This window comes from Mycteria americana, chromosome 2 (genome assembly GCF_035582795.1).
Source record: "Mycteria americana isolate JAX WOST 10 ecotype Jacksonville Zoo and Gardens chromosome 2, USCA_MyAme_1.0, whole genome shotgun sequence".
NCBI lineage: Eukaryota > Metazoa > Chordata > Aves > Ciconiiformes > Ciconiidae > Mycteria > Mycteria americana.
Window position 1 is genome coordinate 170,969,230 of NC_134366.1, and position 23,794 is coordinate 170,993,023.

Here is a 23,794-nt window from a genome sequence, read left to right on the forward strand (position 1 = left end):
GCTGCCCAGGGAAGTGGTTGAGTCACCATCCCTGGAGGTATTTAAAAGACGTGTAGATGTGGTGCTTAGGGACATGGTTTAGTGGTGGACTTGGTAGTGTTAGGTTTACAGTTGGACTCAATGATCTTAAGGGTCTTTTCCAACCTGAATGATTCTATGATTCTGTAGTCTCAATACAGACCCCTGAGGGACACCACTCCGTCACTGGTCTCCACCCAGACATTGACCCATTGACTGCAACTCTTTGAGTGTGACCCTCCAGCAAATTCCGAGTGGTCCATCTGTCAAATCCATGTCTATTTTAGAGACAAAGATGTTGTGCAGGACAGTATAAAATGCTTTGCCCAAGTCCAGGTAGATGATGTCAGTTGCTCTTCCCTTATCCACCAATGCTGTAACCCTGTCATAGAAGGCCGCCAAATTTCTCAGGCATGATTTGCCCTTAGTGAAGCCATGTTGGCTGTCACCAATCACCTCTGTTTTCCATGTGCCTTAGCATAGTTTCCAGGACAATCTGCTCCATCATCTTGGCAGGCAGAGAGGCGAGACTGACCAGCCTGCAGTTCCCTGGGTCTTCTTTTTTTCCCTTTTTAAAAATGGGGCTTATGTTTCCCCTTTTCCAGTCACTGGGAACTTTACCAGTCTGCCACAACTTCTCAAATACGATAGATAGTGGCTTAGCAACTTCATCTGCCAGTTCCCTCAGGACCCTCAGATGTATCTCATCAGGTCCCATGGACTTGTGCACATTCAGGTTCCTTAGATGGTCTCGAACCTAATCTTCTCCTACGGTGGGCAGTACTTCATTCTCCCAGTCCCTGCCTTTGGATACTGTGAATTGGGCAGCGTGGCTAGAGCACTTGCTGATGAAGACCGAGGCAAAAAAGTTGTTGAGTACCTCAGCCTCCTCCATGTCAGTTGTAGCCAGGGTCTCCTGTTTTGCACATCAAGGGGGTACAGTTTCTTTCATCTTCGTTTTTTGTCCTATATACCTGAAGAAACCCTTCTTGTTATTTTTTATGTTGCTAGCCAAGTTCAGCTCCAGCTGTGCCTTGAATTTCCTGATCCTCTCCCTACACTCTCAGGCCATATCCCTATAATCTCCCCAGGATGTATATCCCTGCCTCCACTGCCTATGCATTTTGTTTTTGTGTTTTAGTTTGGACAAAAGTCTTGACTTAGCCAAGCTGGCCTCCTGCCTCCCCCGCCTGACTTCTTGCACATCGGGGTTGAGAGCTCTTGTGCTCTAAGAAAAACGTCTTTAAATATCTCCCAGCTCTCATTCGCTCCTTTGCCTCTGATGGCAGTTTCCCAAGGGGTGCCATGCACTACTGCCCTAAACAGCTGAAAGCCTGTTTTTCTGAGGGTTAGTGTCGTGACTCTACTTTTTACCCATCCTGTACCCCTCAAGATTGAGAATTCCACCCATGATCACTGCTGCCCAGGCTACCTCCAACCTTGACTTCTCCAATAAGTTCTTCTGCATTAGTGAGCAACAGGTCCAGCAGTGCCCCTCCTGTGGTCCGGCTCTCCATCACCTGTACTAGGAAGTTGTCCTCAATGCAATCCAGTAGTTTCCTGGATTGCTTGCAGTTCGTGGTGCTGCTTTTCCAGCAGATGTCTGGGTGGTTTAAGTCCCCTATCAGGAACAGGACCTGCGAGCGTGATGCTTCCTGCAGTTGAAGAAAGAACTCTTCATCAACCTCCTGTTCTTGATCGGGTGGCTTGTAGTAGACACCAACCACAAAATTTCTTTTGTTGGCTTGGTCTCCAATTTTCAGCCATAAGCTCTCAACCTGCGCACCGCTGTTCTTCAAAGATAGCTCTGTGCAATCAATCCCATTTTTCGCATAGAGGGCAAATCCCTCACCTCTCCTTCCTTGCCTGTCCCTTCTGAATAGTTTATAGCTGTCAATCACAGCACTCCAATCACGCGATTCATCCCACCAAGTTTCTGTGACAGCAATCGGGTCATAGTTTTCCATCTGGGCAGTGGCTACCAGCTCCTCCTGTTTGTTTCCCATGCTGCGTGCATTGGTATAGAGGCACTTCAGCTTTGGGACAATTCACAGATGTTTCCCTGTAGCTTCCTAATGCTTCAGCAGCCCCTGGCTCTTCTTGAGTGCTTAGAACACCATGCTCTTCCACTGCTAAATCTACTTTAAAGCTCTCTTTCTAAGTCCAGCCAGCTTATTGCCCAGGGCACTCTTGCCCCACTTGGTCACTTGAGCCCTGTCAGCTGTCAACAGGTCTTGTTTCTCAAAGGTATGTCCAAGATTGTAGAAGCCGAGACCTTGAGCATGGCACCAGCTACGCAGCCAGTCATTCACCTGTTTGTCTCCTTTTTCTCGAATCCCCTTCTCCAACGGGGATGATAGAGGAGAACACGACCTGTGCGATCCCTTTAACATCGTTTCGAGGGACATGAAGTCTCTTTTGATATTTCTGAGTCACCTTGTTGCAGATCATTTGACCCTACTTGGAATAGTAGGAACAGGATGATAGTCTGCAGGCTTTACTAGGCTCGGCCGCCTCTCCGTGACACCATGGATGCGAGCTCCCAGCAGGCAGCAAACTTCTGTAGAGACTCTGTCTGGGTGACAAATGGACACTTTGATGCTTCTCAGCAAGGAGTCTTCAATTACCAACACCCTACATACTTTTCTGCTGGCGCTGGTTCTAATGTGGGTGGGTGGTTGGATCAACTTTGCATGGTTGGCCTTTCCTGGGTCTTGCCTGTTACTCTCTCTCCATTCTCCAGCCCCAGGGCATCATACCTGTTACAAAGGGGCACTTCAGGGAGAAGGGGAAGATTCCTCCTGCTGCCCCGAGCAGAGATGAGAGTCCAGTCTCCTTTGTCCTGTGAATTGGTTGAGTCTGTCACCTCAGGGTTGGAAGCAAGCTTACCTTTCCTTTGCAAAGTCTGAATGCAGGGCTGTCGCTCTGCTTGTGACAGCGCACAGTACCACGCATTGATCTCTTGCTCAGATGTCTGGATATTGCACTGTCTGTTAAGCTCCTCTTGTGACATGGCCACTTGCTTGAACAGTTCCTCCAGCTGGGCATGCTTGCACCCATGACATCCATCTCTGCCTCTGGACCCCAGGGGGACTTCCAGGTTCTGGAGTTCCGTGCACTTTGGGTCTGGGCAGCTCTTTCAGTTCTTGGGGGGGTCAGTCTATGTGTAGGTGTTCACATAGGGAGGTTTTACCACTTCCACTTGGGTTTCAGTCACAGATTTGCAGTTGCAGCTGGTGGAAACCATTTTGTTTCAACAGGAGGCTACCTCTGTCTGGCTCCCAGAAGAAAATAGCCCGTTTGCCGGGGGCCGCCCTCCCTATGCACCCTTCCACACAAACCCTTCCACACGCCCTTTTTGCCTGCCCTGGTCGCTACTGCTCCCTAGGGGCTGCCTTTTACAGATGTGAGGGTTGGCCAAGGTTGCTCCTGGCCCTGTTCTTGCGACAATTGGCTCCTGGCAGCTCTCTCCACGACCCTGGCATTGCCCCGGTTCAGGCAACCCCCCCTGTATAGCATCCTTCGCTCTGCTGTGGAATGTGTCGGCACGGAGCTGCTCACCTGGGCAAGAGACAGCTAGTGGCAGTTACACCGCGTTTAAATCTCCCGCCATGGCTCCTGGCCCCGCCCAGGTCTCCTCACCCACTGTCATGCGAGCTTCACGCTCCTGCACGGTCTCTCGGTTCCCCTCAGGTTCCCCCAGTTCAGGAAACCCCCTTGTGCACCGCGCTAGAGCGCTCCGCTGCCGATCGTGCCAGCACTGGAGCTGCTCGCCTCAGCGACTGACTCAATGCTTATTGGTGTTTTGGGGAGGTGTATTTGGTAGGTTAAATGAAACATCCTCTGATTAAGTTTGTCTCTTCCAACATACATCCTTAATTTAATCTTGACAAATATCCTTAATTTAATCTTGAAGTAGTATCTCTTTTACATTTATAGTTCATAGTGTCAACAGAAATACATGGTAATTACCAAACTGGAAAGTCTGCTTCAGTTTGCCTAAAATCGGACAAGAATAAAAACCACTATCTTTTGGCCTTTAATTAATCACAAGCTAAAACCAGCAGGTGTTTTTGAATTCCTTTTCTGATGAGCTCTGAATTGTACTTCAGTCGCTAGTACACAGCAGCCACATAACCAACACATCTTGCAACACCACAAACCCCAAGAAAAATCCTTGGACAATGATGTTTATAAGACCTAATGTATAATAGTTCAATAACATATTTTCCTGCAAAGAAACTTATATGCGCAAATTTAAGGTAACATATTCTTTAAAATATTGATGTGTTATGAATAATACAGAAAAAAAAACCCCAGTAAAACAAACATCCCTATCAATGACATAGGTTAATGCTTTAATAAAAAGGAATAAATAATGTGGTGAAATGTCAAATGGGCAATAACAACTGCTAAAACACTACATAGAATTGAAGCTAGATTCCTAAATCATTCAATTCCCCTCTTCCCTTTTGAAGTAAATGGAATTTCAGAGAGGGAAGCTATTTCTGACACCTTGGAAAAATATGCATTGCTAAACTATTTCATCTGAATCCAATGTTAGTATTAAGATCTTGGTAAATAAAGTGTATATTCCAAACAAACCCCAATTATTCAGCTTTAGGGTTCTCTTGGGCTAATCTAACTCAATGCAATTTACAATGTCTTATAACACGGAAATGTTGCTTCATTGATGTAAAAATGAAGCAGGAATACAGATTTAATTATCAAAGCAATGGAAAGGCAATGAACACAAATAGTTTTATATCATATGGTCTTACCAGCTTTAAACATAAAATACCCTGTTGTTGGAAAGTAATACCCAGCAATTAATTCAATCAATGTTAGCTGACAAGCTCACAAATTCAGAAAGGGAGTAGAGTTATTACATCATTTTGCCATCCAGCTTCTAGAAGAATGAACTACTTGCAGAAAGGAGCAATTTACCAAAGCCAGTGGAAGATCAATAAAAATCTCCCCAAACCAGGTGGTCTGTATTTTAGCATATACAAATGCATTAACAGTAATACATAAAAGCTACGCAAAAGCGGACAGAAATGAAGAGACAGGTGCTGCTTGTAAAAACACTTTCTTTCATCTACTTTTTATTCTGAGGTATTACTCCTTGCAAGAATCAATTCTAAATCTTTCCAGCATTGAAAACTCCACCACAAGCTAACAACTGAAACCCCAAAATATTTTAATATTCCTAATATTCAAATAATATATTAGGAAATAAATTTCTTAATTCAGTGAAATAACCAACTGTGCCTCTCCAGATGTTGGATTTGGGCCTTTTGAAGAGTGCTCTTAAAAACTAGGAGGCAGTATCTTCTGAGAGAGTTTGCAATCTGAACGCAAACAGAAGAAAGGTAACAGATGGCAATTAGAATAAAAAAAAGGAAAGAAGAAATGGCAAAACTATTAAATCAAAATTGAAAAGCACTATTTATCTGTCTACTACGTTGGCATTTCCTAATCTGTCAAGCTCAAAGCATAATAAGGAGCATTCAATGAGCAATTATTTTCTACATTGTTAAGAGACAGCAGCCTATCTTTGACTGCTAAGTTATTACTATATGCAGTGGTATTTACTTTTCCAACAGCTAGAAATGTAATGGAAAAAATTATAGTAATTTAAGAAAAATCTGACATCCAAAAATAAGAAGCCATTAGCTACAAACACAGATTTTCTGAACAATTAGAAAAACATCCTTGAACAAAGGAATAGCGAATAAAAGTATACGGTAACATCTGGCCATAACCAAATAATTTATTGATATAATACAATACCTTTACGAGATTTATAGCTATACAATAGGAGAGGATAATAGGCAAAAATTAAGGCCTAAGTCTCATATCTTAATTTGCTTACAAAGCCAAACAGTAGAGAAATCAGTAACTACAACAATCTTATAGAAGTCTTCTGTTAGTATTCATCTCAACAAAAAGCCTTCCTCCATGGGTCAAACGTGCCCTTTGGGGAATGCAATATTTGTGGGCAATTATTTAGAAAACTGGTTTACTCTACCATAATTTTTAATTCTGAATTTTCAAAACAGATCTCTCTTAGACATAACGGTTTTAGCAACTTTGTTAACACAGACAACCACCTGACCTTCTGAAGTAATACACTAAAACAAGTGCTATGGTTTTTTTAATTCATTAAAGAGAAAGAAGGATATAGAGGATCAGATCTCTAATATTCCAAAACTGGTTCTGAAGCCTTACAGGAGTCAACCATCACTGTTCAATTTAGAAAATCAAAGAACCTACATAAAAACATATACACGGGCAATGCAAGGATGTAAAGCAGTCTTCCTGGCACGTAGTGCAGGAGAGGAAAAGGTCATGCTACAGATTAATAAAAGATTTACATTAGTATCAGAAGATTCTGGCACAGATGGCTGCACTCTTTGCAAGGACCAGTTACAGAAGCTACCCCAAAAAAAGTATTTCAATACTCACAGGCTTCTTGTAAGAATTTTTCTCTAACACTGTCTGAGGTGCAGTTTTTACATGTTTTGATTGCAACAGCCATAGCTGGATTTTCCTGAAAGACATTATCGAGAAATAACTGAAATAGAGCCCACCAAAAGCTAAGTCCTTTAAAATTCTAGCAAAACTGCTTTAGAGAAAATTACTATTAACTAAAATATCTTAAGAAATTACATTTTGAAAGCTTCAATGTCAAAATATTATTATAATCAAGACACCTAGTGTACAATGCACCTAAGAAATATTTAATCTGTTTTAAACTATGTTAAATTGTACAAAAACTATGACAAAAGACAGTAACTTTAACTGAATAGTACTGTAAACTTTTTGCATTATTGAGGATGGTAAACTCCTGACAATATTTAGCAAAAGCAGAGGAAACAAGCAGATACATGCCTAAAAAACACACTTGGCTTATGCAAGCAAGCAACCTGGAAAGCCCAATACAGGACTTTTTGTGGCTCTTGCAGAACAAAGACTGGGTATAATTTTGAACTCAAACTACAAAGGGAAGTAAACCAAAGATTTTACGTATTAGCTTCACAATCAGCTATACCAAGGGCTTAAAACACAGTTAAACAGAACACATGTACTCAAAATCAGAAACAGATTTTACCATCTGATTGCTTATCCTCTGAATACTGAAAAATGAGCAGCTCTTAGACAGCCCAAGGGAGGCCTCCTGGTTCAGGCGGCATCTTTCATCTTCTCTTGCTTTGGTGTGTTTTACAGATACCCTTTCCATAAGTTACAGACAGCACAGAGAAGCTGCACGCATTTTTCTCCTGAAAAGAAGCTTTAGGTGTTCGAGCTTCACTAGTATTCAAAACACCACAACTTCTTTAGAAAATGGTATTTTTAAAACATAGTGTATCCCCACCGTAACATGCAGTGCTCAGATGTCACTCATACAAGTTCTTAAAGGGTTGAAAGTAGCTGAAGTGTTTTAAAATTAAGCTTCTACATTAGGTATCGGCCTGTTCAAGAACAGTATTCCAACTGGGAAATTGGGAATTGTGCATCGTTCAATAGGAAGACTACAAACGACAGACTACTATCCCTGAAAGGCTACAGGGTTGATGTATGTCCTCACCTAGGTTTTAAGGCCAGTGAGAGCTGGAGATTCACAGAGTTATCTTCTATGTCTGCTCATGCTTGCTCTATTTTAAATTTATTTTTAGAGACAAACATTATCAGAATAATATTTATATTTTTCAGGCTTAAATGTCTATTTTCAAAGTTACTCACAACATACCTCTTCAGGTGGACTTTGCAGGAAAATATTAAAACCTCGTCATACTAAACATGCCCATGAACTGACTGAAAAACTGGTGGTAAATTAAGATGATTTTATTCCCTTCTGAAATCAGGATTCAGTAATCAGCACTGGATGAGACCTCTGGAGGCCAGCCAGACCAATCCCTCTCCTGGTATTACAGACAAGAGTTTCTGAAACATCTCATAGCCAACATTAGCATAAAAAGGAAAAGTTTCAGTGTCTGCAACCAGCAAAGACTCCAGACATTTTGCAAAATAAATATAGGAAAAGACCTGATATCAGGGTTTTGCTGATCTTTTGGTTTTGAATAAGGAGGCAAAACAGTGAGGATATATCAGATTGGCAACAGTTTGTGTACTGAGCAGCAAACACCATCTTAAGTGACACTTTTCAATTAATCCCACAGTAAATCAGCCTTTAAAGACAGTCTTATTTGAATTGCTTACATCTGAGCAACAGGATCCTATATGTACACATACATTTTCCATTCGGTATCCTATAAATACAGGCTGGTTGTGATACTTCAGGAATACCTAGTAGTAAGCAGCATTCAAGAAGAGGTGGATGCTGCACAGTCACTAGAATAAGAACTTTACAAGTGCAACGAACAGGGATAAATGAGATTTTTCAGATATAAATTTGAGCTAGCAGAACAAGAGGCCTGAAATCTCCCCTGTATTTTTGCATGCGAGCTGAATATATAAAAGGATGGAAACGCTATCATGTTATTGTAACTCATATTTTACCTATTGTAAGATTTCTTCCAAAAGTTCAAGTTACGCTCTGTGACTACTACATTAACATTTAATGATAATACCTTTCTGTTTTCTCTTCACATATTCAACTGTCTTAAATGTAGTAAAATTTTATTAATAAAAATAATCAGCAGGTTGCCGTTCAAAAAACTTATAGTAGACACAGGATGACTGAATAAAATCTGTTTTCCAATTCAAGAAAAAGAACGGAGAGAGACAGCATTTTCAAAACAATAGTCCCTAAGAAAAGGGGTCTTTAATTGGTTTTACAGAGCACTAGATTTATCCACTGTGCCCCAAGTTCAGTGAAACACTACTCCTCAAGTACTTCTGTTAACTTGGACAGGATTAAATGAAAAATAAGGATCTCCCTTAAAGCAAAATATATCAGAACTGCTTTTCTAAATGAAGGTGTCATAACAGACTTCAAACTTGTCTGAAATATATAAGGTTTATCCTTATTTATTTGCTTAAATACTGCATTAAAGATTTATTTATTTCACCCACCGAGCCCAGGACGCTAACCAGCTGTTTCTGGGAAATACTGTTTCTGAAGTTAGAACTAGATTGTTGTTGACATGAATTATTACTTCATCTATCAAAAATCCAGACATTTAATTTCTTCAAATGAGAAATAAATCTTGATTTTACACTTGCACAGTTAGTTTATTATTAGCTTGAAATTGGTTGAAATTAAATAATTTTCCAGCTTTCTCTTGTTTTTTGCCACATACTTAATTTTTCATCCATTTAAATTGCAATCTTAATCTTTGTGGCTGCAGTCTAGAAAAACACATAAGCACCAGCCTAAATTACACAAGTCCCGCCAACCTCACTGGTTTCACTGAGGTGACTCTTGTGCATCAAGGGTTTGCTGGATCAGTGCCCAAGGTTTTTGTATCTTTTATTTCAGGAAAAAGTAGCAACTTTATTAACATACAAGCTTCTTTATGAGAGATACAGTGAGATGCTCACTGGAGAAACAGACACATTTGTTTAACATTATTGTCCTTCTGCTGTAGGCTACTGCCCTTCCAGCATAACAGACTAAAATTTCTTCTCTGTATTTCAGCACAGAAGTTAGATTAACTTACCCTGACACAGTTGGCAGCTTCTGCGCTGAACGCTAAACCTAAAACCAAGTCAGGCTGAACACCATAAATACTGGTTTCAACTCTGGAAAAGGTTCTAAAGCACTGAACGCTCAATAGGGGAGTATGGCCAAAGGGACGTGTGCTTACCATGCTTGGACACATTCAAAATAAAGAAGAAAGTGTATGGCTGGGGTTAAAAGCAATGACTTCTAATTCCAGCTCAGCCAGTGGCTTTGGTACAGTCCTGAATAATTTACTTGGCTCTTTTGATTCCTTTCCCGATCTATAAAAAAATGGGGATATAGGAGCAGAGAAACTACTCTGGAGCTAGTTTTCTACTTATCTGAAACACAGGAAATATTCTCTACATGCTGATTATTCTGAAAAATAAATTACAAAGTCAAAGTTTATTTGTTCTGGAAGACCCAGACCAAGGCATCTAAGGAATATATTTCTTTTTTTATTTTATTTTTTAACTAGAAAGGTTTTATTGTTTGTTTATTTTTATTTCAGAAGTGAGGCTTACCGGACTCATGTAAACTCCTTGGTGTACATCTCCAAACTGTCCTTCACCAACGCAGCGCCCCAGTTCAATTCTCTCCCTTTGAATTTCATAATCTCTGGCTATAAGAATATAATGCACTTAAAATATCAAATTTCTGATGAAGGCCAAAGAAATAATCCACAAGATACGAAACTCAAAGTAAGTCACTCAAATGTCTCACATATGAATAGCTAAGATTAACATTTGCTGCACACCAACCTATACAAATGCTGTATACACACAGTGGAAACCTCTTAAACAAATGTTTGAATCAAAGCAATGAAAAAGGAATTGTGAAATCTAATTTGCTAAATTAACTAATACGCATTATTTATTTCAATGCAACAGACATAATTGAATCCTTCTTAATTATAGCTAGTAAAAGACAAAGAACACAAATAGCCTAGGGCAATACCAATGATATTAAACACAGCCTTAGCACACATCCCTTTATATGTTTAAGAGAACTCCACTGTGCGGTATTTTAGATTTTGGAACCATCAAAAATGAGCCTGGAGAATTTTTAAAGAGGTAACTGCAAGAAAAAATACAGAAACAAGAGCATGGCAAATAAAGATAAAATGAAAGAGCAAAATTTTGAGTGCACTACACCTCTATCAGTGTGTAATTGAAGTAAAACTGATATGTTTTGTGAACTTACGCAACTTTGTTAAGTTGGTTGTTTAATAGACTGAGACTATTACTGATAAAAATGGCTCAGTACTTCAGCAAAACATTTAATCAATTGCAATTGAATTACTTCATTTGCAATTTAATTTCTAGCAGACATGGAAAAATATTTCAGGAATAGCAGAAAAGCATGTGCAGTATATGTTTTCACCTCTACTTGTATTAGTCAGAGAAAAAAATATCATCAACCAGCTTAGGACTTCATGACTGATGATTTTGACTTCATTAACACTACAGAAATAATGTCATCTAGAGCTGCATAACAAAGTGATAAATGCCTTTTTCATTTCTTTTTTTGAGTACTGCATTTTCCTCTTTAAAATCCCAAAGCTAACTGGTTTAACTATAAATAAATAATGTTTATTAAATGGAAGTGAATAGTAAACTTAAAAATTCCACATCATTCCAAATTGCAAGCATACAGGGATGGGTAAAGGGTCTCCTGTTACCTTCATCTATTCCATAGCTTTCTGCAGTGCAATTAAGAGAAAAATCAAATGCTTACTTAGATATAGCTTCTTAAAATCAAGACAAGGACAAACATTTTTTAACATTGTTTTAAAAAATGAAGAAATATACTGATGCAATTTTAAGTTTACATTAGCAGAAGTCACAGGTCTGTTCTTGTGATCTTGACTGCCTCAGTCCTTTGAGAGCTGAACACTTGAGTCCACTTCAAGCCAGCAAAGCACTTAATGAATTTCACTTCAACAGCCCATTGCATGGGCTTTGAATTGAAGGCATACTTAAGCATTCAGCATCATCCAGGGCTGGGCCCACAAGTAATTGCTTCCATGAGAATTTAAATGAAAAGATTAGGGAAAAAAAAAAATCACACAACATTAATACGTTAACAAAAAATAAAGGATATAATTTATCACAGTACTTTTCGATCCTGCAATTATTTTAGTAGAATCATGTAGTGACTTACTGCAAGACATTCAAAACACATTGTTTATTTCTGGAAAACATATATTCTTGCTTTTCAAATATTTTCCACAGTAGCGGAAACTATGTTGTAAACACTGAAGTGACACATTCCTGCCACATGGTAAACTCTAGAAATCCTTACGTACATTCATGGTTCTTCAGCAGAACATGGTACCAGTTTAGGACCATCCTCCCCTCTTACACTAACCAAACCTGATGTTTTTGCAGGTCTGCATATCAACGGATTGTCCACTTCTAGAGAAATCCTTGGTTGCCAAAACGCAACTGTAATTTCGCAGACACAACTTTTAAAATCGGTATAATAGACTTTCACATTAAATTAGTCAGCCTTCACAGTTTAAGATTATATTGTAATTCAAGTATGCCATAAGACAAAATCCTTGTGGTGGCTAATGCATCACTTTTTAGACTTCAAAGATGAAGACTCAGAAGAACTTGGAATTTTTATTTTTATTCCTAAAGTCTTTCATCTTTAACAAAATTGCATGCGGTACAGATGACTTTCCTCTATCACGGAATTCAAGAGCAGCAAGTCTGTCACAGAGCAAGGGTGAGATACAGTTAGACAGAAATACACAGAAGCTTTCCAAATTGTTTGCTCTTATCATCGAAACCTTATCCATTCTTTCTTAAAGTGTTGTGTTCAGCATCACAATTAAAAAAAAAAAATCTACATTTTGAGACATAAAAGGAATTGCACTGTGAAGTCACTAACAGCAGCAAAACAGAATTTGGTTTTACTTGCTTAAAAACCTGAACTTGAAAAACACTGAATCTATGAGTTTTCAAAACATCATAAAGAATATTGTCTTTGCACACATATTAATTAGGGCTGAAATGTAAGACTCAGTCCCTGCTAAACCAAAGAAGCTTTCGGATAGAAAAGTTCCCAAGTTAACTACCATACTTACTTGATGGCATTGTATAAGTATCTTCTTCATCTATAATCTCTGCATAGTCATCTGTCTCTGTAAAGGGAGGAATTGAAGAGTTTCGGGAAAAGCAGATGAAGACAATTCTCCAGAACAGTATCTCCAATTTATCAAGGCTGATATGTCACAACTCCCAGCTTTAACATTGCTGGGACGCATTTACAATAGCATGAATAAAACTTGCTCATGCATAATTTATGGTATGATAATGACCTTCAGTGCCAATTATACTACGTCATATAGATGCATTCAACAAGGAATAAAAGGAAGATCCATTTGTATTCAAAAAAGTTCATGTCCTGTAATTGAAACCCATCTAAACTGTTGATTTAAAAAGAAAATCTTTTTAACAGCAAATTCCACTGCAGTAAGGAGAAAACATTATTAATGGATTAAATTGCTTTACCTTCAATAAAGTGTGAATAATAGTTTGCTAGTTTTTTATGTCAAACAGGCAGAACAGACAGTAAAGATGTTCCAGGGCAGCATCTACCTACTGTCAGTGTGGCAAGGTGAGTTATTTTCCATAGTCTTCCAGAGCATAAAGATCTTTTAAGTCACACTCTCACCTTACACCCGTTTTTCTTGCATTGGTCTCAATTTTCCTCTCATGGACAGTGTTTGAAAACAACCAGTTCTCAAATTTTTCTGAAAAATGATAGTGTACTTCTTCCTCTGTTTAAAACTTATGACTTTTACATCATCTGTTCTCAACACGCTTTAAATGGTGTCAAGTCATACCAGAAGGTCCTTCTCTTGCTCTAAGGAACTTCCAGTGTGCATAGGTCATTTCCTAAAGGTCAGATAAATTCCTCCAAGGGTTACAAAACCAGTTCACAACAGTGCGATAATTTTCCACTGCAAGGCTGTTAAATTCTACTCTCAAACTCTAAATGCATAGAGAGGTTCTCAAAATTGAGTAATTTCAAATCCAGTATGCAGTTTTCATGGTTGGTTTCAGGTGATCACATATTGGACCACCTCTGAAAGGCATGATTTACTCCCCCTTTTTCCCCATCTGCCCTGGAGCATATGTATATCCCTACAACTCCCTGGCATCATTTCTCGAGGTATGGTTTCTGAATGGTGAATGGGACAAAGCCACAGTGAGACTGGAAAGAAGGATAGGATGATCCCTTTTGGCAGCAGCCCTCAGTTCAACCAACTTAAGCCAACTCTGAAACCAGAGCAAGGCTGATATATTATATACATACATAAACAAGAGGCTTAATTTTCATACAAACTGAATATTCAACAAGTAGGAAACTACAGGTTGCCTATAACCTTTGAAGTTCAACACACTTCAGTGAGTAAATGTAGTTTTATGATCCTAACTTTGTACTACTTAAATAAAATCAAAGCTATTTTAGTTTTGAACTCCTGTAGGAAATATACTGTGTCTTGTAAAAACAGATCAGGAAATTCTATGCCATTTAAATTTTTGCTAGGCGATTTCTATTTAGGACACAGCAAACCAGAGTCACCTAATGAAAAGTCAATTAATTATAAAGACAGTGCACAATTCTAAACAGGCAGCATACTCCAGAGACACTAATCTCTTTCTTGGTATGTTTTTTCCTCCCTACATTATAAACTAGTTTTTGTTGTAGAAAATAAGCCCCAGTTTGATCTAAAATATAAACATCCATCTGAAAGAAATCATTAGCATGACACCAATGTGATGGGGATAAAACAATCTGCTTCCTTGTAATATTGTGATAAGATGTTTTTAGCTTTTGTTAAGTGTGATATATATCAACTATTGTTACAAGCTGATATTTGAGGATACCAGGAAGTTCTTAATCTATGTAAAAAAATTGGACTGAATGAAAGATATTATAAACATATTTGAGAAGAATTTTAAAAGCTTGGAAACTAGAACTGGTGCCACACTGGTCTTTAAAAAACCAAAACATTTGTCACACTAGATTATGGAACAGTGCTTACAAAAATGTAATAAATGGCATGGCTTGTTCATCTCTCTATCTTAAATTAATGAAGATAATTCATAATAAAAGCATTATCAGAACACCACAGAGCACTTTACATGGTTTTGATACACTGCCTAAAACAGTCCTGAAACTAAAAGGGTCTTCAGTAGCCAATCCAAATAAATTAAATGTATGCAATTAACTAAACAAATATTTTTTGTTACACATTTAACACTCTGGAGAGCAATATATAAGAAGAATTCAGAAAATAATTCCTATACATGTCTGGTATTGTTTCGGGGAATTAGAGGAAAATTCAATCAAGGCACTAACAGTGATGTGCTCAAAGTGTTCTGCAACAAAGATAACTGACCTCTCTCACATGCAGTCTTTACCCCACGATTAGAGTCATATAGTATGAGACTATTACCAAGTCTGCTAAGACTATGTCTGCTAAGAGATAGTCCAGAACCCATGCAGACTCTAAAGCAAAACTCAGCTGGGCAAGGCTCTCCAGGCTGCTTTACGAAGAAGGATGTGCTACAGCGGTTTCAAGAGCTAAACACTCACAACAAAGCAGCGATTCCAGGAGATGGTCTATCTTCAAGGCCCTTGGTAAGTCTAGAAAAACTAAGATTTAAAAATAGGGCTCATTACTGCTGCTCTCTCTCACATTTTAAAACCAGCACTGAACCTTTTTACCTGTTGGTCAACCCCAGATTCTTCTAAGATGGAAAAATGAATAGGTCGCTTTTGGACAAAGATACAGTGTTGGTGGTCCAGGTGAATGAGCCAATTGGAGCTTTACTAAATCTGAATGCATTTATTAAACAGTAGAAAAAAACCATCCTAGGATGTTATATCCATAATAGCTAATCCATGATCTTAACCACCTATTTGAACCACCTTTTCATGATTTTTTCCCATTTATCAGAGCCTGTAATTTATGAAAGAAGATAAGCATCAATAAAAAGCTAGGGTTAGTGTCTAAAATACAATTTCTGAATTTATGACAGAAAAAATGTCCTTTGAGTTTTTAATGTCTAAGAAAAGAAAGGAAATTGGGGTAGTATTATCTTTGATTTATATCTGAAGGAGAGAAAGGAGATGAAAAGTTATACACCCCTTTTACATTTTACTGAGAGGAAGGCCACAAGATGTTATCTCTATTTCTTCTTATCGCCTTCCTTTGCATACTGCTTTTTATGCACTTCTGGTACCTCCTACTTATAAGAATAAAGATACATACACTACCAGTAGTAGCAGTTTGATTTTTTCCAACATCAGATGGAATCCTTTAGAAAAATAGCTAAAAATCTCTTTTAAAAAAAACCCAAAACAAAACCCAACTTATTTTCAGAGGATAGCAAGTCAATATTTTCTAGCAAAAAAGATTATAGAGTCTGGAGAAGTTAAGTATTTTTGTAATGAGTTTCGCAGTTTTGAAGAAAAACATTTAAATCTGTCTTTAAAATTAGCAGTTTGAGTAGCTGAAACCTGATTAATATTTCATGTATTCAATCTACATTATCTTGCACAGCTTCTTTTTATGCAAGCAGCAGTAGTGGACTACAGAGCACTTTGATGCTACCATGCCTTTAAACCATCACTTAGTAGACTCATTTCTCACATTATATCCATTGATCTCACCCACTGACCAAAAACATCCTGTGATACAACCATTTCAATCAAACTGAATGGACACTCTTGCAAACCCAGGAACCTTCTTTGCATCATGCCAGAACTCTCATTGCAAACGCATGCAATACCACATCCCTGTGTGTTTGAAATATTTTTCCTTTTTCATTTCCAATTTAGCAGAAAGTGTTAGTTGCACAGCCTGTAAAGTACAATATTTATTGGCTAATGTCCAAAGCAGACTGCTTTTTAATACTAAAATCTGTATAAAAAGTATTACTGAAATGTGCATTAAGTGGTATATGGATATAAGAGTTGTATAGTGCACGTTAGTAACACACAGACTAGAAAACATATTACCGTCCCCACTAATTTCATCTGCAGATCCAGGTGGCATGCAAGGAAAGAGAAAAACAGAGGGGGAGAGAGAAGGGACAGAGAAGGGGGAGGGGAAAATATACTATTAAATTCATGAGTAATCCAAAAGTATTCAGACTGCAGTTATATTATATACCTGACTCAAGAGAAACCAGAAAAGTAGCAGAATTTAAGACTTCTCACCTAAAACCCAAGGGACAAAGATATGTTCTAAGAAGCTTGTATGATGAAACAGAGTTAATGACTTTCAAACACAAATTTACACAAAAATTAAATTTGGGAGTGGAACTGCTTTAGTGCATTGTTAAGAAAGGCCAATTTCTGGTTTAAGTCAATACTTCACTACAAAAAAGATCTCCTACAGCCAGAGGAGTCAGTTCAATTTGACTTTTCACACACACTTAGGACTTTGGATAACTAGTTGGCGTTCACCCTTTCAAAGGAAATGCACTCCTGTGCTATCACTAAGACATGAGCAAGACATGGAACCATCTAAGTAGTAATTATACAAAGCATATTGCAGTTATACAAAGCTGAAATTTAAACAAGTGGCAAACAGAGCAACTCTACTGGGAAGCTGTTCAAATAAGCACCATATTCTGCATTTATGGTAGTGGCCCTATTCCACACCAATACCCGCAGCACAAGCTGATGCACTTTAGACATTATTTATAAATAAAAGGAAAATGAGCATTAATGTTGTAAAAGTAATGCACCTATTACTCCGATTCTTCTTACCCCTAACAAAGCCAAACTGGTACAGACCAAATGCTGAACCAGTATGCAGCCAAAAGCATCACTGTATTCAATATTTAATTCAAAGTGATCTTAGCTGATGCTTATTGTTGCTATTCTATTTCATTCATAAGCATGCTGTATCAGGGGTCCAAGAATGAAGTAAAAACATATTAACCAAACCCCCCATGGGTATACAGGGGCTGCACAGCTATACAAATGAAATTATTAATGTGTTTGTCATTGTAGAATATGATGCTTAAAACTAAGTCCCCCATAAAAACGGGGGCCAGCAAGTTTGCGACACTGCATGAAAATCCAATTCAATAGGAGGAAAGGGGTAGCAGAAATTTAATGAAATTATTCTTGGAACTCTGTTTACCTGAGGCTAAAGTAGTAAAAAACCAGTAACTGCGTTAGTATATTCAGCTTTTGGGTTAATAAGGCAGCCTATACAAAGAGCAGTGCAGTACCCTTAGGCGGCGGCTCATGGGAACAGAAGACGAAAGGGAGAAAGCGTCTAGCTTTCTTTACTTTATGCTGACAGTGATTGACTCCTTTACAAAGAGGCAAGAAAAGGAAAGAGAAAAACAGAAACAAATTATTTGGAAATAAAAGAAAAGAGACTGGAGAGAACATCTACAATGAATGAACATAAAAATAAAGGTTTACATTACAATTCTGTATACGCAAATGGATATACGAATGTTGTTGAAACTCTAAAGCATATTTGGTATTTTCCTTCAAATTCCTTTCTACAGCAAAGTTATTCTTATTTCAATTTTTAAAAGTGAGACTAGAATCTATTAAAACGTCAGCTTTTGCCAACTATATATACCATCCATTGACAACGCAAGGGACATTGTCTACCCCAGAAGTGTAACCCGCTTTTGCAAGCTCTAAGTTCTACTAGGCTGTGCTATAGCTAAATTCTGATTTAAGTGGCAGTCACCAGACTTAAACATGGATGTATTGACTTTCTGGACCCTTAAAAGAACTTAACAAAAAAGAAGTATTTCACATAGCAGGGTTCACATAGAACAAGGAAAAACACAGTTTCTCTGTCCCACTGAAATACAACACTGACATGTTTTATGACCTAAAATCTGCCACTGGAGTTTTATCCCCAGTGCAGACCTGTCTTGCCAAGTGATATTCTAGCTCTCCAAGGATCTCTGGGCAAACGCCCCATGGTACTGTCCTCACTGTCCCCTTTCCTAGTCACCCTGCCGCATTTAATTAGCAAAGCACTTATCAGGAGGAGAGAGAATTTTTGAGTAGGAGAAAATACAAAAAAGGCATAACTGATTTCACAAGGTGAGAAAGAAGGACACAAGACGACACTAAGAACCTGAGGACAGCTGCTCCTTTTATTCCTCTTATTATCTGTTTGCTCCTCTCTGCTTTCCTCTTTTCCCTCTCTCCTCTATCTCAAGAAATGTGAGAGGTGGTTTAAAAAGCCAATCAACTAAAAACCCGCATCTTGTTGCTGGTAGTCCTTCCCAGTCAAAACTCAAGAGTGAGGTCCAGCCACCTTGAGTTATACAGGCTGGAGGTACAGGTGTTAAAAGAGAGGCCCAGTAGCACAGAAGCAGCATACTGGCACTGCATACTAGTCAGTGGTGGGAGGAGTGGAGGAATGGTGGAAAAGGACAACTACCTTTTAATAAAAATAACTTCACACTTTTCATAGATTCTGGAAACCTAAGAACCATCAAAGCAGCTATACTTACACAAAAGCACCATCTTATACATCGTTGTGCAGTGTTTAGTGGCCAGATTTTGAGGGATAATGTGCAGAATTTTTTAAAAGGTGTATTAAGTGTGTTCGATCACTGTCCAATCTGGAGGCTGCACATTGAATTTCATGCATGCAAATCTAATGGGTAACACACTACTATGTACAACCCATTCTTTGCTAAGACGGCAATTTTAATCCAAAGTTAAAACAAGTGGGTGAGATTTATCATTGTATCCTAAGCAACAAAAAAGCACCATTATAAAACCGGCTGGGGTGATTAAACAAACAGAAATCATTCCTCAGTTGTGAAAATGTACATCTCATTGAAAATGACAGAACATTAATCAGATTCAATGCTAAAAACTAAAAGTGGTGCAAGGAGAGGGCAAAATTATTGAGTAAGTTAGTGTATCAGTATTTCTGTGTATACCACATTACTACAATACTAGGGACTTATCTTCCTAACATCACATAGCACAATTTTCAGCACTATCATTCGAACACAAACCTGAGGTAACATTCATAAAAAGCTTTAGACATAGTATGAAAGAAAAGAAAAAAAATACTACAGCTATGTTACGAGACTCCTGAAAAGGTATTGAAATGAAAATAAAGGACTCCAATACTCTGTACTGAAACAGAAGAACAGGTATAGAGTCACTGGAAGCAATGCAAGCTATCTAAAAGGGAAGAGATGTTTCAACTCTTGACCTGTCTGCTCAGGCTACAAAGCTAATTTAAGCTTGACATGCTGAAATGCTCTTCACTCTCACATTGATACATGGGTAGCAGAAGCTGACTGAAACCTGACGAACCTATTTCATATGAAGGGCACACCAAAATGACAAAGGTGTTTTTAATTCATCATGTACATGTCCAATGCCCTGTGATCCTCAGTCCAACTTGTCTTCTGCATTTCAAACTCTGCCTTTATGATTTACTGTCTAAAGTTTGTTCAACTACTCTGCCAGACTAAATGGAAGACTGCTTTGTCTTAAACTTACCGTGTCTTCAAGTCTAGCTACAAAAGAAAGTTTATTAAAATTCTAAGTTAAAAAAAAAAAAAAAAGAAAAAAAAAAGATGTTCCAACACTTTTTTAGGAGCTTAGAGAGTTCCTGCTTGAAATGAATACTACTTAGAAGGATTCCCACCATTCCACACCAGCTTCCAGGCAGGATACCACTGGTGTCTACCTAAATGCCCATAAAGCTCAGAAATGCTGCTGAAAACTGCACTGGACTTCTTTTTTTTATTTAGTTCCTCTTCTCAATACTAAGAATTCACTAAAATTATTGTGTGTAAAAAAAAAAAAAAAAAAAAGAAAAGAACAAATCACTTGCTATGCAACAGACTATGTCAGAAAGGAAGTGACCAGGCCAGAGGGCAGTTACTACTGGAGCTCCCCATTAGGACTGTGTGAGTAGATAAGCAACACTGGAAGGCTGAAACTGATAATGTCCCATTCTATTTTAGTCATACATTCTTCAACCAGTTTGAGGGAAAACCCTGAAAAAAATTTGTAGAAGGAATAAATCTATTTGTTTTCAAGCTTTTGAAATAAAACAAGCATTACGCTCCTTTTATTTTATATCAAGTATGTTTATACATAAACAACAAACCCCCAAACCTAATACTGCATGGCACATTTCTTTAGTCATACTACAGCATTATTACTACCAAAACAAAAGTGTCTGCTCAAATCAAATGAATGGATCACAAAGGAGGAGCATAGGAGGGTGAGAACTCTTGAACCAACAACACAGTTGTTGAAATCACATGAAATCAATGCAGTAACTTCCTAGGCACTGATACGGAGGAAATCTATTTGAACTGTCATTGTGGTTCATTCTGGTCTTCTTCTGCATGGAAAGAAGCATTTTAGTCAGTCTAAAATACAAAAAGATAACACCACCAGTCTATTCAACTGTGATGGGAATCTGAAATATTGTAATTTACTAGCATTAAGGGTATTTTTAACTATATTCTCTTATTAAATCAGCGGAATAGCTGGGTGAGTTAAGAAGCAAGTAACTCCCTTCGTGAACTTGGAGACTAATGACTTGCTCAAGGTTTGTAAAATTAATTTGCAGCAAACCTTAGGCTTGAATGTCTCCCAGTCCTGTGACCATATGGCAGAGCCTTTATATTCCTCCAATTACTTAAAAATTTGAATGTCTAACTATGTAATTTATGCTGACCGTTAAGTCTTTCTTGTCAGAAGAAGTCAGCTGTAGAGTACGATGTAACCGAGCTAGCAGACACAGTTGTAAGCACTCAAGATACAATTTTTCATCTTAAAAATTTACTTACACTTTTCGGCATTGTCTTTTTGGAGTGACTTGATAAAATGAACATGAAAAAAACCCCAACTTTAGAACCTCAAGCAAAGAGCACCTTTTTCCCCTACTGACTAATTCAAATGGAACTAGGAAATACAAGAAACTCTTTCAGAATTGAGCACAGGGCAAACCTTCATTTTGAGCACAGAAATCATGAAACAGAGCATGCACTGTGCTTTGCAAGCAGAAGTGATTCAATAAAATTGTATTTGTCTTTCCATCCTTACTCACAGCTTTGCTTGTGATTAGCCTGCATCATTCACCTGTACATTCAGGTCCTTTCATATGCTGACATCTCCTTCACTAAAAATGTTTTTAAGTGTTGTAATACTGAAATCAGGTGAATATATTATTTTTTTCTCTCCTGTTTCTTGCGTTTTGACTTTTGGCTCCTGCTATATTTCAGTTTGTTCTAGGTAACCTACTGGAAGTCTCTCTCACAGATGAACTATACCATATAATTTTTTTCTGCATGCTAAAATCTCACTTAAATCATGCCTATCTCCTTCAAATGAGATTTTTTTTCATTCAAATTGGAATTTCAGCTAAATGGTATGACTAAATTGGCAACTACTTCAAACAGGATCTGCTCATAAGTAGCACCTTAGAGAAGAACTCTCATGCCATTTCACTGCCATGATCAGGAGTTAACCACAGTATGCAATTTAAGTGTAATGACTTTATACTATAAATCTGTGATTCTAAGGCAGAACCTGGAAACTTGCTGAGAAGCCCCTCTTTCAGGATGCTAAAATCCTTCAGTTCCTATAAGGAAGCTCTCTCCAAGAGATCCGATTTCTCCTTTGCAGGGCACGTTACTGGATATATCTAAACCATGGCATGCAGTTTATAATTTCTTACAGAGTCACTATAAGCAAACAAATGTTCTTTTTTTCCTCTATAGAGAGGCAATGGCACACCAGCATTATTAGAAACTTATGCCATCGTATTACCATGCACTTACAGCTACACCCCTTTTGACTTTAAAATGCTACTTGTGTTAGTAACAACAGCCACGCCAGCTAGGGAACAAGATGAGAAACAACTTTCTCATTAAGATACCTATTTCCCTATTAAAGGCATGTGTCCTGGGGTCTATTACTCAGATGGCTTGAGCAGCCTGCCTTAATATCTGAAACAGTGACCATATTTTTAAACACCTTTCAATTTCCTTCACCAACTAAGCACATACTAAAGCTGCAAAACCAGCACCCGCTTTGAAGCAAGACCAACCCTGTGGCAGGGCCTAAAAACCCCCTTCAGGCACACGCCTTGTGCTGGCTCCTGCAGAACAGCTCAGCTTCTTCCTTACTGTCATCTTTCCAGTTACAAACTCCCTCTCCACAAACACGTTATTTTATTCAGCAGTACCTGAATATCCAAATGCCAAGAGTGACTGCTTAGAATCACAGAATCATTTAGGTTGGAAAAGACCCTTAAGATCGAGTCCAACCGTAAACCTAACACTGCCAAGAACCTAACACTGCCAAGATTTGTTCAATACTCCGCTTGTTCAATACTCGCTGAAACAAGTGGGCCTGAAATATCATGTTCTGTAGCACTGTATGTAAAGCAACGTTTGAGCTACAATTAAAAACATTTACATCCACAGAATTCTCTAGTGCAAAAGAGACACAACGATTAGCCAAAGGATGCAAAAGCATATTTATTCTTCCTAGTCATATTTATATAAGCCAGCATGGGGCAGGAAAAACCAAAGAACTCTGTGTCAGAAAGAATTTATGTAAAAAGGGAGCAAGTAAACTAAGGCTTTATTGATTTCATTTTATGAAGAACTTTTTATAATACATAATTGACTAGGTAAATTATTATTTTTGGAAATATGTATATCAGGAAATACGTGCATCACCTTACTAAGGCTAGTGTTTGCTATATCAAAACAAACTGTTGGCCAAAATAAGTTCCCATGGGCTAGAGTAGAGCATTTTAATATGGGGACTCCAAGCAAACCAGGAAGAAATCTAGTCAATGAAATTATAGTAAACTGCTATGCTGCTTCTTACAAATTTAATACACTATTTGTACACAGCAAGTGGTTTAGCCTTACTATTTCCTGGGTATACACTCTTGGCTGAGTACAAAGAATTCTTTTTTAATGTAAAGACAGAGAAGCTGAGGGAGAAGGAGATAAAAGCTGGAATTACCCATCTATTACCTAAAACACTCATTGCTTCTGGAGAATCACTGTAACTTAAACCAAAACATCAGATGTATACCAAAGAAATCTGAAATCCAACTCATTTAATTTG

The 23,794-nt window shown here is 38.1% G+C and overlaps 1 protein-coding gene across 8 annotated transcripts in view; it reads right to left on the reverse strand.

Annotated features, from left to right (window-relative positions):
* Positions 1 to 23,794, reverse strand: part of PTK2 (protein tyrosine kinase 2) — a 234,230-nt gene that overhangs the window by 47,158 nt on the left and 163,278 nt on the right. For all 8 annotated transcript variants that reach the window (XM_075495342.1, XM_075495336.1, XM_075495337.1 and 5 more), the window contains 3 exons: positions 12,741 to 12,797; positions 10,171 to 10,268; positions 6,487 to 6,571 (listed from right to left, as the gene is read on the reverse strand). In XM_075495342.1, coding sequence (XP_075351457.1) covers positions 6,487 to 6,571; positions 10,171 to 10,268; positions 12,741 to 12,797 — 240 coding nt within the window. The remainder of the gene's footprint in view (positions 1 to 6,486; positions 6,572 to 10,170; positions 10,269 to 12,740; positions 12,798 to 23,794) is intronic.